Source organism: Maniola jurtina, chromosome 17, assembly GCF_905333055.1.
Source record: "Maniola jurtina chromosome 17, ilManJurt1.1, whole genome shotgun sequence".
In the NCBI taxonomy this organism is placed as follows: domain Eukaryota; kingdom Metazoa; phylum Arthropoda; class Insecta; order Lepidoptera; family Nymphalidae; genus Maniola; species Maniola jurtina.
The window spans coordinates 9813391-9829371 of record NC_060045.1 but is presented as its reverse complement, the minus strand read 5'-3'; the positions used below and the strand labels follow the sequence as shown (position 1 = coordinate 9829371).

General features: G+C 36.8%; 3 protein-coding genes across 4 annotated transcripts; 2 read left to right on the top strand and 1 right to left on the bottom strand.

The window, feature by feature from the left end:
* The first annotated feature begins 379 nt into the window (after positions 1–379).
* On the top strand, positions 380–3665 carry LOC123873891 (transcription factor A, mitochondrial). The gene is made up of 5 exons (XM_045918989.1): positions 380–566; positions 715–925; positions 1340–1498; positions 1909–2102; positions 2883–3665. The coding sequence occupies exons 1-5, from the start codon at positions 493–495 to the stop codon at positions 2992–2994; spliced, it is 750 nt and encodes a 249-aa protein (XP_045774945.1). The 5' UTR covers positions 380–492; the 3' UTR covers positions 2995–3665.
* A 2260-nt stretch (positions 3666–5925) lies between these two features.
* LOC123873892 lies at positions 5926–8645 on the bottom strand. 2 transcript variants are annotated; one of them, XM_045918991.1, is made up of 3 exons: positions 8502–8645; positions 7873–8416; positions 5926–6714 (listed from the first exon to the last, which is right to left on the bottom strand). In XM_045918991.1, the coding sequence occupies exons 1-3, from the start codon at positions 8611–8613 to the stop codon at positions 6660–6662; spliced, it is 711 nt and encodes a 236-aa protein (XP_045774947.1). In that variant the 5' UTR covers positions 8614–8645; the 3' UTR covers positions 5926–6659. The 2 variants fall into 2 exon arrangements, with proteins under 2 accessions (XP_045774947.1, XP_045774946.1); XM_045918990.1 differs by having other exon boundaries at positions 5926–6709; positions 7868–8416; positions 8502–8644.
* A 348-nt stretch (positions 8646–8993) lies between these two features.
* On the top strand, positions 8994–15839 carry LOC123873887 (chromatin assembly factor 1 p55 subunit). Its single transcript, XM_045918983.1, has 10 exons — positions 8994–9140; positions 9280–9457; positions 9759–9874; positions 10279–10483; positions 10782–10856; positions 11303–11485; positions 12290–12407; positions 13448–13578; positions 14331–14508; positions 15064–15839. The coding sequence occupies exons 1-10, from the start codon at positions 9119–9121 to the stop codon at positions 15154–15156; spliced, it is 1299 nt and encodes a 432-aa protein (XP_045774939.1). The 5' UTR covers positions 8994–9118; the 3' UTR covers positions 15157–15839.
* Positions 15840–15981: the final 142 nt, after the last annotated feature.

Here is a 15981-nt window from a genome sequence, read left to right as displayed (position 1 = left end):
CTACTGTTCAAAAACTTCGATCGTTTTCTACGTCTACCATTTTTTTTTTCTCTCTCGTCTGGCTTTACAAAGATTAGCCAATGTCAAGTTTGTAGTTATTTGTAACAAGTTAGTTAAACTATACAAGTATGGACCCCGTCTGTGCCGGCGATCGCCGACATACGCACGGCAGTCGGCACCCCCTTAGAGCGCTTTCCAGTCAGTTTTAACAAAAAAAAAAAAAACACTTCAAAAAGGCAGAGCACGCCCGCCAGCTAACACCAACACAGACAAAGTCCCTAACTACCATTTTTCTACCGCGCCATTCCGAGTTCAATTTTCTTTATCTGTGCAATGTCATTGTCAAAATGTCAACTCAATTTGACATTGACATTTTTATACGACTGACAAGCATCTGACAAGTAACGAATGGACGAATTGGACGCCGCGGTAGATTTTAATTTCCAGTTTTCATGAAAATAAATTAGTTACGAACAGATTCTTGATCGAAAAATGTCACCACTAAATAACATTTTTCGGCTGAGCAGCTGCTTAACAGGAAGTTATAAAAACGTTTTATTAGGCAGGTAAGTTTGAGGTTATGACGCCAGTGTATGTTTATTTATCCTATAAATATAAACAGCTTTAATAATTTCAGTTATATCTATCTTATAAGAAACATACTTAGCACTGTTTAAAATAAATTTAATCATAATTTAACCTAATTAATTACAGAACAAATTGGCTAAGTCCAATACAAATATGCACTTACACAAGAAAATCTGCAGAAGAAAAACTCGGAATAGAAAAGCCGAAAAGGCCCTTGACACCCTTTTTTAAGTTTATGACACAGATGAGACCAGCTCTACTGGCTAAGAACCCTGGAATCAGCTCCAAGGAAGCGATAGCTTGGAGCTCTAAGCATTGGCAACAATTAGATAGTGAGGTATGTTAACCAACCTGTAGCTTTGACCATATTATGTCTATAATTAGTTGTAATGTTAGCAATGAGTCAATTGAAACCTTTTTTATGCAAGATAAGCTTGTGTTAGGGAGCACTAAAGCCAGTTAGAAATCAATAATGAAGTCTAGTGTGGAATGCATTAGCATAGAAAATGCAAAATAATCTATCTACTCTGTATGTCTTCAATATTGTATTATCTTGGTGAAGCAGCTATGTACTACTAGAAGCTATTTAGTCCGTACTTATAACAACAACAATGTATATTATACAGTGTACTGAAAGAATATTAGCCAAGTAAAACTTACCTCCAGGTTCCAAATTGCAAGGTTTTCCAATGCTGACAGAACAGAATAGAACCAAAAGATGTTATGTTAATTATATGTATTCATTCCTTAGACAAAGTCACAAATGGTTAAAGAATATGAAAAAGACATGGAGGACTACAAAAAGATAAAAGAAATGTACACCTCATCATTGACTGACGAACAGAAAGAAGATATTAAACGTGTCAAAGAAGAGATGAATGCTGCCAAAGAGAAACGGAAGTTGAAAGCTGTAAGTAAACAACAAACAAGTCAGAAGAACAAAAGAGTCAAAGAGAGAGAATAATTTATATCATGAGGTTGCTATTATATTCTTTAATATATTAAGATCAAACTTTAATGGTTAGATGGGGTTAAACCAAGACATAGCACATAAATATACAATTCAGAAAATGAGCACTTATAGGTTATTTAAGGGATCTTCTGGAGAATAACTTGGCCCACAGTTAATATGATTAATATTATATAGATATTGCTAACTGTTGAGCAGGCTTATACTAGGATTCTTTCCAGCATTTTTGTATATTGTGTATGATAAATAAAAAACAATGGTAAACATTGACACTATGGGCACATCACTAAATACATCACTTAGGTGATATTTTGTAAAATAAATAAAATTGTATATTTTTTTTTTTACAGGAATATAAAGAACTGGGTAGACCAAAGAGACCAATGTCTTCATATTTTCTGTTTGCCCAATCAAGAAATGATTCATTTAAAGGAAAATCAATCAAAGAATACCAAGAAATTGTGAAAAGAGACTGGTTAAAATTGCCAGAGTCTGAACGGGTCAAATATGAAAAACAGGCTCAAGATCTTATGATTAAGTACAAGTAAGTAGATATTACGATTTTGGATAATGGTTCTGTAATCAATGTTATATTTTATAGTCAAATTTCAAAGGTAATCTAAACAAAAGTGAAAATTGTTTTCATTAAGTATATTAAACTATATGATGCATGCAACTTAATTAACTGTGGATCAAGCTTTTTAAAATCCCATGCAAACTCTTTAATTTTCCTGTTTCTTTAAAGTTGCCTGTCACTCCCCAGGTCTTTAAATAACATCTATGCCCAAAAATCATGCCAATTTGTTGTGCTGTGAGCTGTGATTGAAGAACAATAAACAAACACATTCACAAAATTTTATAATATCATGGGTAGTGACTAGTGATTGTTACATCGTTATGCCTCGGAGAGTACGTAAATCTGTCAGTCCTATGCATAGTTTCTCTGGTTGTACTGGATTGCCATCCTTGGGGCTACGAGAGTGAGTGAAGGGAATATAGAATACAGCTGTATTATTGTAATTATTAAGGTGGAAGTGACGGGCCTGCCCGCGAAATTCAAATTTAATTTGGTTTTTCGCAATTTGTAAACTCATATGACAACGTAGGCTGATGGTATTTTATTTGTGACAATGGCAGTATCATTCTCACAGGTTTATATAAAAGTCTTTACTTGAAAGGGTCCAGTTTAAGAAATTAATTCTAGTATCGACTAATTTGTGAGAATATATATTTTTTGGAAAGGAGGGCGTTTCTGTTATATTTAAGTACCCCTTTTCTATTTTTTTGTAATGTAAAATATGAAGTTATATTATTTTGCCCTCAGAAAAGACTTGGAAGCCTGGGAGATAAAAATGGTGTCAATTGGCCGTTCAGACTTAGTCCGGGAAAAGAAGTTGCAACAGAAACCACCAAAATCCCAGAAAAAGTCACAATAGGAACTCGGGTGCTCTGATGAAATAACTGACACAATTTATACAGAAACAAGTCTTAGAAATAAGGCTAATAATATGAGTGTACATAGTACTGTTAAAGAAACAATATATAGTGTCAATAATAATCAAACAGAATCTTCCAAACCAGTCACTGAAAATAAACCTATTATTCCGAGTTACAACACAGTGTCAGAAGAACATCAGAGCACGGGTGAAAAGAAAATATCTTTCATAAGTCAGAATGAGTCTAAAGAAAACTCACAGGATGTTAAAACACCTGGTAAAAGTAAAGATGAGTTAAAAGAGAACTTACAGGATGTTAAAATATCAGATAAAAATCTGAATGACTTGAAAAACAACTCACAAGACATCAAACTATCTGATAACAATGAAAATGAATTTAAAGAAAAATTACAGGATGTTAAACTAGCTGATAAAAATCTGAACGAGTTAAAAAGAAACTCACAAGATTTTGAACTACCTGACAAAAATCAGAAAGAAAATTCACAAGATAAAAGTAAGACAATCCTGAGTAGTATTAAAAGCTTCTTTAAGTTTTAGTTGTTAGTTACTTTTAGTTTCTAATTTTAATTGTAATGACTTAATCATTTTGATGTACAAACTTTAAAGCATTTTTCGCTTAGTATGTGTGTTCATAAAACTTATACATAATTTGCTTTTGTTTTATTTTTCTCCATCATTCCCACAATTGTTAATTTTATGTAAGTGCATTTTAGCATTTTGCAAATTCATAAGTAAGATGGTTTGTTATAAATACAGTGGACCCCCGGTAATCCGGCCCCTGTCAAATCCGGCACCCCCTGTAATCCGACAAGTTTATTTTATTATTGAACTAGCTGATGCCCACGACTTCGCTAGCGCGGATGTAGGTTTTTTAAAAATCCCGTGGGAACACTTTAATTTTCCGGGATAAAAAGTAGCCTATGGGCTAATCCAGGGGATAATCTATCTCCATTCTTAATTTTCAACCCAATCTGTTCAGTAGTTTTTGCGTGAAGGACACATACACACAAACTTTACCCTTTATGATATTAGTGTGATGTGATGTGGTTTACTTTTGACATATAATAGAATATTATCGTTGGATCTTTAATTTGTCGGATGACAAGGTACTCTTTAATAAAAAACGCCGGACTATAGGGGGTCTTAGGCAGTGCTCTATAATCCGACAAATTCGATAGTCCGACACTGCCCTGTAAAACGTTTGTCGGATTACCGGGGGTCCACTGTACAGCATTTTTTTCATCAAGTAGGTATTGTATGCAATAATAGACCATGCCTTAGAGATAACTAACTTTTAGTTTTTATTACAGCTAACATACAGGGGATATAATAAAACTCAAAAGGAACATTATTAGAACCGTTTTTATTCAAAAAGTTTGTTAAAAAATATAATTAAAATAAATCTTTATATTTTGTTTCATTACAACAACAGACATTAAGCTGGTGGTATAAAATGGATTTGAGATAACATAACTCTACAGGCATGTAATAAAATTAAAAGCATTAAATTAAGTACAGTACAATGTCAAATTGTGTAAAACAATTTATATACAATTATATTCCTAGGTCTTTGGTTTGCTGCCAGCTTAATTATCTGTCATAATTTAGTAATTCCCAAAAAATTCAATGACTGCATAAAAAGAGACAAGACAAGGGTAATATTGTCCACTGTGTTAGTGTGGTCATGAGAGAAGATACATTTCATATGAAAATGGCATCATGACACTTCAATTGGTCGATTGACAATCAATCAATGGCAGAGTGACCACACCATGTTACAGAAGTTGGTCTGCATAATGGTCAGCACAACTTAAGACTGTCGGAGTAGTCCTTGTACTAATACTTAGTCATCATACTATGAAGATGCAAGTGTTATGATGCAGTTCTAAGGTTTGAGATATTTAGAGTGTACTTTGAGTTTGCTCAGACTTAAGTTTCAGTTAAAAAGAGATAGATTTATATCAGTGATATAACGCTGTCGCACTTCGGCGGGGAGGGGCAACGCACGCACAACAGACGGAAACGTTTAAGTGCGGAAACCAGCCTAGAAAGAAGATAACGCTGTCTCATTGTAACAGTGTGTTAAGCTAGAGTTAAGTCAAAGTGCACTCCAGTTAAAACGAGACAGACTTATGCCAGCGGTATAGCGCTGTCTCGTTTTTACAGTGTCTTAAGTCTGAGCAAAGTCAAAGTGCGCTCTATAGATCTCAGCCTAAGATTGAAATCTAATAGAGCGCATTTTGACTTTACTTAGACTTAAGTTCCAATTAAAACGAGACAGACCTATGCCAGCGGTATAGCGCTGTCTCGTTTTTAGTGTCTTAAGTCTGAGCAAAGTCAAAGTGCGCTCTATAGATCTCAGCCTAAGAGATCTATTTTGATGGACAGCAAAAGCACATCCAGAACTGTTTCTTGTCCACGTTGGGCGCTGGCCCTAAGATTACATAAGCTATGGTAGAACCATAGTGATCATCCAACCGACATTTTTAACTTTTTGAGAAAATAAGGTAATTGCATTTACATTATTATTCTAGTGATAAATTGGGATTTCTCAAGAAAAATGTTACTAAATAGCACTTCGATCCTGGTGGTATGGAAGAATTATCCTTTTTTGCACCTTTATCTCAAAATCTTTGTTTTGAGAAAAATGTTATTGAATCACTATGGTTCTACCATTGACATTTATAACAAGACATACCTAATATACCAAATATTTAAATAGGCCATCTTGTCTCCTATTTCAGCATGTCTACAAAAAAAAACACCCTTATAAATGTACAAGTTTTGAAAACATAACAAGTGTGTTACAATAAAGAGTTAAAGAAGTTGGCTAAATATGAAGCTAATACAAAGATTATGATGCCAATGGTTACAAATCTCTCATAACACTTTCAGTCACAGACTGCCATGATATACACATTCCATACATGTTATTTTAAACTGCAGTATATCATTAGCCCTACAGCAGCTGAATATCCAGTAAGAGTGAACCTGTATCCCTTCCACACTCCTGCTTAATTTTGCAAAAGTTGAACCATTTTGCATTGTGCTTATTTTTAGACAGTGCAGTCTGTGCAGAATGACCATTAGCAGGATTCTGTTTTTTTTTAAATGGGAGTTTGGGAGTGTGGACCTATATAGATTCATAATCTTAGTAGATACCTAGCTCAAAAAAGTATAAACGGAATTCTAGCTGCTATATTCAATAAAGTAATAAAGTCAATGTAATGTGTAAAAATTTAAAATCAAGATCCTATACAGTTATAAAGTTATATACAGTTAAAAATATAAGTTAGGTTGTGACAAAAATTTCATCAATAAGTAAATGCATAGCGGAAATTGAATTGCTTTAATTTTTTTTAATGGAAAACACTAGATCACAGCACTTATTACCATACTAAAGAGAATTATGTTGACTGCATACAAATAGAATTTGATACAAAAATTATCTATTTCACTATGTACAAAACTTACAAATTTAAAACTAGAATGGCAATATGTGACTAAAACTCACACTTGTCACATCTCACTTATGTATTAAAGGCACAAGCAATCAAACATACATTCCCAATAACCCTAGCATGCTAACATAGAAACTGCTCAGTCATCGAAATGCCCCTTAATATGCATATAAACAACAAAAACTACAAAAGATTGGCTTTTATAGTCAGCAAAAGGGACTGTATACAAATAGTTGTGTTAGCTTTTTCAAAAAAACTATTTAAAATTTAAAATAATAAAACAGATATTTGACTCATTCGACGTCACACGATCTCTTCCGAGCAGCCATCTTGAATCGATTTGTATAAATACGGCTGCTTGACGGTTTTTAAGCAGTCTCGCTCCGACTCGAGACTCAACGACTATTAATACTTTTGTGTTTGGGTCGCTATTTTGATTGAGTGGTTGCAATAGCAATTGCGCCCCGATCAAATTAATATTGCAGTTGGGTTATTTAAAGATCAAAACTCTTGATAAGCCTCTGAGCGTTGTGGCTTATGTCCTCGCTCAGGCTTAATATGAAAGATCATTTAATAACTTATAGAAATGGTTAAATTATAACGCCCCTTTTGGTCTAAGCTTACAGTTCAGAAAGTGGGATGGAATTAACGCAAAAATCCACTTAAGCATACAAAATATAGTTCACAAATGAATATAATTCGAAGTTATGGGACAACCCTGGTCCATTCATTCAACAGCCCTTTAAGGGACAACCCTGGTCCACTCATTCAACACCCTTTAAGGGACAACCCTGGTCCTAGAGTAAAATGTGTTGGGACAATCCTGGTCCACTCATTCAACACCCTTTAAGGGACAACCCTGGTCCTAGAATAAAATATGTCGGGACAACCCTGGTCCCGTAGTATTACGAACAGCCGTGCCCCTATTAGTATTCTGGACAACCTGGCCTAATATTTATTTTCGTCGCTCGAGGTCGAACGACCCAATTTGGATGGCCGACTGTTAGCTTTTTCAAAAAAACTATTTAAAATTTAAAATAATAAAACAGATATTTGACTCATTCGACGTCACACGATCTCTTCCGAGCAGCCATCTTGAATCGATTTGTATAAATACGGCTGCTTGACGGTTTTTAAGCAGTCTCGCTCCGACTCGAGACTCAACGACTATTAATACTTTTGTGTTTGGGTCGCTATTTTGATTGAGTGGTTGCAATAGCAATTGCGCCCCGATCAAATTAATATTGCAGTTGGGTTATTTAAAGATCAAAACTCTTGATAAGCCTCTGAGCGTTGTGGCTTATGTCCTCGCTCAGGCTTAATATGAAAGATCATTTAATAACTTATAGAAATGGTTAAATTATAACGCCCCTTTTGGTCTAAGCTTACAGTTGTGAACAGAAAGATGCACACATCCTGAGAAAATGTACTTACACATTGTATAATGGACATAATGTTCTGTGCCTTTCTGGCAGACATTCCATTTAATAATAAAAGTGCATTAGCAATATTTGAATTATTGTGTTGCTTTGGGGACCAAAAGTATTTTGTTGCTACATATGAGATAAGGGGTAGAAAAAAGTACATTCCCTCAAATGTTATAAGAGAAAAACCATGTAAGAGCTGGATGAACATTGACAACAACACTATGTCGTATTTCAAATTAGTAATAGTCTCCCAGAGTGAAGGTGCAACTTGAACTGGATCAGGCGTGGATGTCGTAGAACTTGGAGGTAACAAAGCTGCCGTGTCATGGCTTCGTATTGTGACATCCCCATCACCTAACGCGAAACTTTCATGGTTTATTGGCAGAGAACCAAACAAATCTTCGCCAGCATTTATCACACCATTGTTAAGCAAACACTTGCTGGTACTGCTGCTCTCTTTTGGAACGGAATTGTCAGTGGTTTCGCTAGGTATCTGAGTGATAATAGAAGATTCTGAAAAGTGTGATGGTAATCATTATTAAGTGGTTTATTTGTGAAGGCTAAATGAATGAATGGAACAGATGGAAAAAATAAATACCTTTACATATTTCATTATCACTTTTTCCAGCAATTAATTGCAGTCTGTTGTGTGAATTCTCCAATATTTTTCTTCTACGAGCTTCTCGTCGTGCTAATGCTGCTTCAGCCATATTGGCAATTTGACAGCTTTTTCTTGTGACAAAACTGACAAGGTAACCAGTGCTGCCAAGTTGTAGTACAGATTAAAACATGCTTCTATATTGTCTATAGATGACAACAGAATGATTGCGCACTGCACTCGATTCAAATCCGATCTTGATGTGAACCAGGAAATTTGCTTAAAAAGAAATACTGAATATAATAGTATTATTGCCACTTAATTATATATTTCATTTATGGAAAAGAGCTATGCTGTGCTATGTGAGCCCTGTCTAATGTCCAGCATTTTCGTGTGTTGTTAATGCTTTAAATCATTAAATCCGACCAGCCATAAAGGATCGGATTGCAATCGGATCGGTCAGGTGTTTATAATAATGCTTATGATGGGATATTTTTTATCTGGCAATACTTAAATAACGCTAGAAAAGAATTGTTTGGCGCCTTTACGGGGCCGGTTGGATTATTTTAATAAATTCGCTTTAAAATTGCGAAATAAAGTTCGCAAATAACGTTGATATGGGTGATAAAGGAGACGGAGGTAAAGATATTTGTTAATTTCCAGTGAAGAATTAAGCTTTATTGGACTGGTGTTTGACGGGCTCGTTTTTGATTTTTTTGGTTATCAGAAGAGATTTGTCTGGTTTTACATGTTTTATTTGTGTCGTTTATTGCCTTAGAAACGTTCGATGATGCGGTTGAAGAGAGGGTCATTAACGAGGAGTACAAAATATGGAAGAAGAACACCCCATTCTTGTATGACCTGGTCATGACACACGCACTGGAATGGCCTTCTTTGACCGCCCAGTGGCTCCCAGATGTCACTAGGCCTGAAGGAAAAGACTATTCTGTTCACAGGTAACGGAAAAAGATACATTCAAAGTTCAAGCCTTTGTAAGACTGTCATGTGCTACATACAGCCTTTGTCTTGAACTATAGCATGAATTGTGACAAATATAAATGTAATAATTTACATTTTATGCAATGGGCCTTGCTGATCTTGGTAGGGAAGGTATTCCTATCTAATGCTAGATTCATTTGACTATTCAAAACATTCAAGGTTTATTTGATTAAAATAAGTTTCTGTTCTATTTTAAAACAATCTCGAAAGAATCTTTTGCAAATTTAATGTCTTGATGTGTTTTGTTATATTTTGCAGACTTATTTTGGGCACACACACATCTGATGAACAAAATCACCTATTAATTGCAAGTGTTCAGCTTCCAAATGAAGATGCACAGTTTGATGCGAGCCACTATGATAATGATAAGGGTGGTATGTACTCTATATATAAATCTAACTAGCTAATGCATATAAGCCGTTGTCTTGTATGATGGTTTTGTATGTTAAGTTTTATGCCATGCAGTTCTTTGCTGATTTTTGTCTCTGCTGGCAATCATCTGTCATCTGTGCAGGCTCTCATAATATTATGAATCTAGTATCTAGTGCCTACTCTACTAGATCCATAGATGTATATAGTGCACTTTGCCTTTGATCAGACTTAAGACTGTTAAAATGTGACAGAATATCGCTGGCTTAAATCTGTCTTGTTTCAACTAAAAGTCAGCCGAGTCCAAGTAAGTTCTATAGGTCTCAGCCTTAAATTGTAATTGAAACATTGTGATTGTATATCTTCAGTAATAAACCCCTATTTATTTATCATTATTTGTGTGTTTTAGAATTTGGTGGTTTCGGCTCTGTCTCTGGCAAAATAGACATAGAGATTAAAATAAATCATGAAGGTGAAGTGAACCGTGCGCGCTACATGCCACAAAACCCATGCGTCATCGCTACTAAGACTCCCTCCTCCGATGTTCTGGTGTTTGACTACACTAAGCATCCCTCCAAACCTGAACCATCTGGTGAATGCACTCCTGATCTCAGGTAAAAATAACTCTGACTAATTCTGTTGTACATGTTGCAGGTATATTGTCATTATAATGACACTAAAATCTTATGTTAAATTGCAAGAAATGACAATCTACCGTTTAATTATAATATCACTAGTGAGATTGTAATGTCAAGGCTTTGACAATATACCTGCGACATACACAATATCTAAACTAAACTAAAATTGTAAAAAAAGTCTAAATGTATTGCTGTCCCCTTGTGGGGGGGTGTCATAAATTTTTAATTTACACTTGTACTTTTACTTTATCCCTTTTGGTGTATATTGTTGCAGATTGCGTGGCCACCAAAAAGAAGGCTATGGCTTATCATGGAACCCTAATATGAATGGCTATCTTCTCTCAGCTAGGTAAGATGTGGAACCAATATATCTAAATCTATTATCTGAAAAGCTGACTGACTAGGCTGACGCAGTCGTCACCCTAGAGTAGGAACCCTAAAAACAGGTATGTTGCATTATCGAGCAGTCTTGATAATGCAACATACCTGTCTTTAGGGTTCCTACTTCAAAAGGAACCCTTATAGGATCACTTCGTTGTCTGGCTGTCATGTCTGTCAATACAAGGAATCAAAATCTATAGGGTGCTTTCCATTGACCTAGAATCATGAAATTTGGCAGATAGCAATGTCTTATAGCACAAGTAAAGGAAGTAATTAGTTTACTAATTCACATCTTAGATGGAGCTATCCGTAATCAACTTGCAGTTTTGCGTATAATAGTGTTATATTTTTTTACGATGGTACGGACCCTTCGTGTGTGAATCCGACTCGCACTTGACCGGTTTTTTCCTACAGTGATGACCACACAATCTGCCTGTGGGACATAAATGCAACCCCTAAGGAGGGCCGCGTGATTGAAGCCAAGTCTGTGTTCACGGGACACACTGCGGTGGTCGAGGACGTAGCGTGGCACTTACTGCACGAGTCACTCTTCGGATCAGTGGCTGATGACCAGAAACTGATGATTTGGGACACTAGGTGAGTTTTTTTATATTCTTCCAGATTCCACTTGACATCCTGAAACTCTGACTCTGATGACTGAGTTTATGGGGATTTTCCACATTCCTCTTAAATATCTACAACACTAAACTAAAAAAAAACTATAGTTTTACAATTCGAAACTGAAATGAAAACTGGAATTATAATATTCTAATGTTGTAGTAACGATAGGGTCTCTGACTGTAGTAATAAAATGATTGTGATGTTTTGAATAGCGTAGTTGTAGTTTATGGGGCTAGAATTAATTATTAAAGAGAATAATTTAAAAAAAATAGATTTTTCGTTATTTTTAACATAATTAATTAACGTCACTCTGTACGGAAGGCGATTAATGACGTCACAAGGCGTAAACGACAATTATTTTTCAATGTTTTAACGTAATAAAGTAACATTTATGTTAGTGAATCTATTATGAAAGTTCTGACGACCTCCGTGGCGCAGTGCTGAGTGTTGTGGTCTTATAAGTGGGAGTTCCCAGATTCGACTCCCGGCAGAGGCAATTTTGGAATTTACAATTTTTAATTTGTCTCTGGTCTGCTAGAAGGCTAAGGTCGTGGCTTGTTACTACTCTGCCGGCAAAGTGCCGCCAAGCGATTTAGCATTCCGGTAAGATGCCTTTCCAAGTTAGTCAGTTACCCCGTTAGACTTCATCATCACTTACTATCAAGTGAGATCGCAGTCAAGGGCTAACTTGTATTGGAATAAAAAAGAAAAAAAAATACCTTTTCCATAGGCTGATATTATGATGATGAATGTAACAAAGGTTTGTGTGTGTGTGTGCAGGTGTAACAACACGTCGAAGCCGTCGCATACAGTGGACGCGCACACGGCGGAGGTTAACTGTCTCAGCTTCAACCCTTATTCTGAGTTCATCCTGGCCACCGGCAGTGCTGACAAGACGGTAGGTACTACTCTACTAGGATATGGAACAGCATCAGTTTTCCCTTCCACTTAAGCCTCGATAGCTCAACGGTTAAAGGAGCGCACTGAAATCCGAAAGGTCGGCGGTTCAAACCCTATCCGTTGCACTATTGTCGTACACTCCTAGCACAAGCTTTACGCTTAGTTGGAGAGGAAAGGGGAATATTAGTCAACGTGAGAAACTTGGCAATTTTTTTTTATATGGGTGTCTCCTAGGCAAGCACACTCCTTCTTAGGTTACATCATCACTGCCCAGCATGTCAGATTGCAAACAAGCATTACTCTATAAATTAAAAAAAATCACTACAATTGGTTAGGCCTGCCACCACACTGGTCAAGTGTAGATTGGCAGACTTCACACACCTTTAAGAACATTATGAAGAACTCTCAGGCATGCAGGTTTCCTCACGATATTTTTACTTGCTTAAACGGTGAAAGCAAGTGTTATTTAATTGCTTAAAACGTGCATAACTCCGAATAGTTAGAGGTGCGTGGCCGGGAACGAACCCCGGCCCTCCTGAATAGGAGGCGGACGTCTTAACCACTAGGCTGTCACGGCTTGCTTAGTTGCACTGCAAATGCGCTAATACTTACGGCGAGCGAACCACCGCGTACTTGGTTCCGCGATTCGTAAATGAACTACCTCCAACGCTGATTAAAAAAATAGATATTAAAAACATTAAGTATAAATTAAAAGAATATTTTTTTAGCAAAGTTTGATGGCTGAGTCTTTTATGTCTATGTAGATTATATTATAATTATTTATATTAGTGCTAATCCTATTGACCTAATAAACCTTTTTAATAAACCTACTCACGATTACAATATGTTACATACTTACGTGATTCTTCGCGTTATATACCTACTGTAGATTATTTCTTTAAGCCATTAGTTAATAGGTACCTTCGTTGCAGCTAGACACCGAGGACAAACCTCTGGTTTTTTCGGTTTAAGCTTTTATTTGTATGTATTTTGTTTTGATAATAAATTAAAAAAAAAAAAAAAATATTAATTTGTCAGGTAGCGCTGTGGGACCTTCGCAACTTGAAGCTGAAGCTGCACTCGTTCGAATCGCACAAAGACGAGATCTTCCAGGTGCAGTGGTCGCCGCACAATGAAACCATCCTGGCGAGCAGCGGGACCGACAGACGGTATGTTTTAATTTTTCCGAATTAGATGATGCCCGCGGCTTTGTCCGCGTGGATTTGGTTTTTTAAAAATCCCGTGGTAACTCTTTGATTTTCCGAAATAAATTCCGATTATATCCTTAGCCTATGCCCTTCCCCGGGATGTAAGTAAACTACCTCTATACGAAATTCCATCAAAATCCATTAAAATGTTGGGCCGTGAAAAGCTAACAGACAGACAGACACACTTTCGCATTTATAATATTAAGTATGGATTAGACTATTTTGTGCCAATTTCGACAACTCTCTCAGTGAGTGCCAGACTCAATAAATTAGGGCCTGCCACTGGCAGCATGGACACATTGGAGGCATTCCAAGGACTGCCTCGGCATCCCGAAAGTTGCCGAAGCATTCTAAGGGATACCGTGCGACTACTTGCTGTGTTGTCTTCAATACATAAACAAACTGACTAGCGCTCTGAGCCGACCTGGCGCGTACCTTTACTTTGTTTTTTAACCCCCGACCCAAAAAGAGGGGTGTTATAAGTTTGACGTGTGTATCTGTGTATCTGTCTGTGGCATCGTAGCGCCTAAACGAATGAACCGATTTTAATTTAGTTTTTTTTGTTTGAAAGGTCGCTTGATCGAGAGTGTTCTTAGCTATAATCCAAGAAAATCGGTTCAGCCGTTTGAAAGTTATCAGCTCTTTTCTAGTTACTGTAACCTTCACTTGTTGGGGGTGTTATAAATTTTTAATTTACACTTGTATTATCGCAGGTTACATGTATGGGACCTGTCGAAGATCGGCGAGGAACAGACAGCAGAGGACGCGGAGGATGGTCCTCCAGAACTACTGTTCATCCACGGAGGTCACACCGCCAAGATATCAGACTTTTCCTGGAACCCCAATGAACCCTGGGTCATCTGCTCCGTCTCAGAGGACAACATCATGCAGGTACTCATCACAGAAACCTAATCAAGGTTTACTACAAGTGCGCTTGTATGGCTGAATGGGTTTAGCGTTTGGTTAAACTTCGTCTGAAGTTTTTGTGGTACAGTACTTTTTTAAAATTCAGATACAAGTTAGCCTTTGACTGCAATCTCACCTGGTGGTAAGTAATGATGCAGTCTAAGATGGAAGCGGGCTAACCTGGAAGGGGTATGGCAGTTTTTATTAAACCCATGCTTCTTTGGTTTCTACAAAGCTTCTAAATTGCTTGACGACACGGCTTTACCGGGTGGTAACTAGCCACGGCCGAAGCCTACCACCAGACTAGACCAGAAATTTAGAAATTCCAAACCAATAAGACCCACCACTGACCACTTTTATAAGTCACATCAGCAAAATTCGTTTGCCGAAGTCGGAAAAGCGCCGACGCCTAACGCCTACTAAAACCGAATCTACACCAATGAATTACTGACCTTATTGCTTGACGTTAAGACTTTAAACAAAAGAACAACAGCTTTTTAACAGAGTTTTTTTATTTGACCAAGTTCATTTTATTTGCAGGTGTGGCAAATGGCTGAAAACATCTATAATGATGAAGAGCCTGAGACGCCGGCCTCGGAGCTGGAGTCCGGCGTCAACGTCAATCACGGATAGGCCTCGGACCCCGGGTCCGCACCGGAGCCCTAGCACAATACTGTACCAAGGGCCTGTTTCAGAACCGCCAGATAAACTTTATCTAATGGATCTAAATATTTTCACAGATTCCCAATACAAAAATTGTCATAACGTCAAATTTATTGGTTACAAGTCCGCCATTTTGGAAAAAACCTCGTTTCGGCAGCCAGTGATAAAACATTTGTCAATTGATGATAGACTCTTTAGTGAATGAAATGTCGTAAGTGACATCCTGAGTTATTTGATCTAAAATCGTAGAAAAATAAAGCATTTAGTAATTATTAAAGCTTCATTCTTTCTATGGTTTTAACCATGGCCGCCGAAACTAGTCCAATGGCGGTTGTGGGTATACCAGGTACCATTCAAAAAATTTCAAACCATTTTATCTGCAGGTGGTGAAACAAGCCCAAAGTTTTAATGATTTCAAACTTATTTCGTGGTTTAACGACATGTTATATTGTAGATAACACATACCACGATTAATTTGTCGATTTTGATTTGTGGATATTTCGAATCGGTTGTATGAGGCGTGGTGACGACGCGACGGGGCCGCAATGCTGCGAGAGATGAAGTACAAATTAATCGTGGTATGCACCCGTTATCTACAATATTATATACTATACTACATCGAACTTAACTATGGCCTCTGTTCGGTAGGTATAAGATAAAAATTTAAACCGATTAAAATAAAACTTGTTTTTTTTTTAATTTTTTATTTGGTGGAATTCTGACATTTTATATATTTCTAGCTAACCCCCCCACTTCGTCTGGATTTAGGTTTTTAAAAATCATGTGGGGACTTTT

What these genes read in the sequence shown, in the direction of transcription:
- LOC123873887 (XM_045918983.1), top strand. Translation starts at nt 9,119, where the DNA reads ATGGGTGATAAAGGAGACGGAG. An exon ending in GAATGCACTCCTGATCTCAG is followed by an intron (nt 10,484 to 10,781) that starts GTAAAAATAACT and finishes ATATTGTTGCAG; the next exon opens with ATTGCGTGGCCACCAAAAAG. An exon ending in CTGATGATTTGGGACACTAG is followed by an intron (nt 11,486 to 12,289) that starts GTGAGTTTTTTT and finishes GTGTGTGTGCAG; the next exon opens with GTGTAACAACACGTCGAAGC.
- LOC123873891 (XM_045918989.1), top strand. Translation starts at nt 493, where the DNA reads ATGTCACCACTAAATAACATTTTTCGGCTGAGCAGCTGCTTAACAGGA. An exon ending in GGCAACAATTAGATAGTGAG is followed by an intron (nt 926 to 1,339) that starts GTATGTTAACCA and finishes TTCATTCCTTAG; the next exon opens with ACAAAGTCACAAATGGTTAA. An exon ending in AGAAACGGAAGTTGAAAGCT is followed by an intron (nt 1,499 to 1,908) that starts GTAAGTAAACAA and finishes TTTTTTTTACAG; the next exon opens with GAATATAAAGAACTGGGTAG.
- LOC123873892 (XM_045918991.1), bottom strand. Translation starts at nt 8,613, where the DNA reads ATGGCTGAAGCAGCATTAGCACGACGAGAAGCTCGTAGAAGAAAAATA. An exon ending in TGATAATGAAATATGTAAAG is followed by an intron (nt 8,417 to 8,501) that starts GTATTTATTTTT and finishes CACACTTTTCAG; the next exon opens with AATCTTCTATTATCACTCAG. An exon ending in GATGTGTGCATCTTTCTGTT is followed by an intron (nt 6,715 to 7,872) that starts CACAACTGTAAG and finishes TGAAAAAGCTAA; the next exon opens with CACAACTATTTGTATACAGT.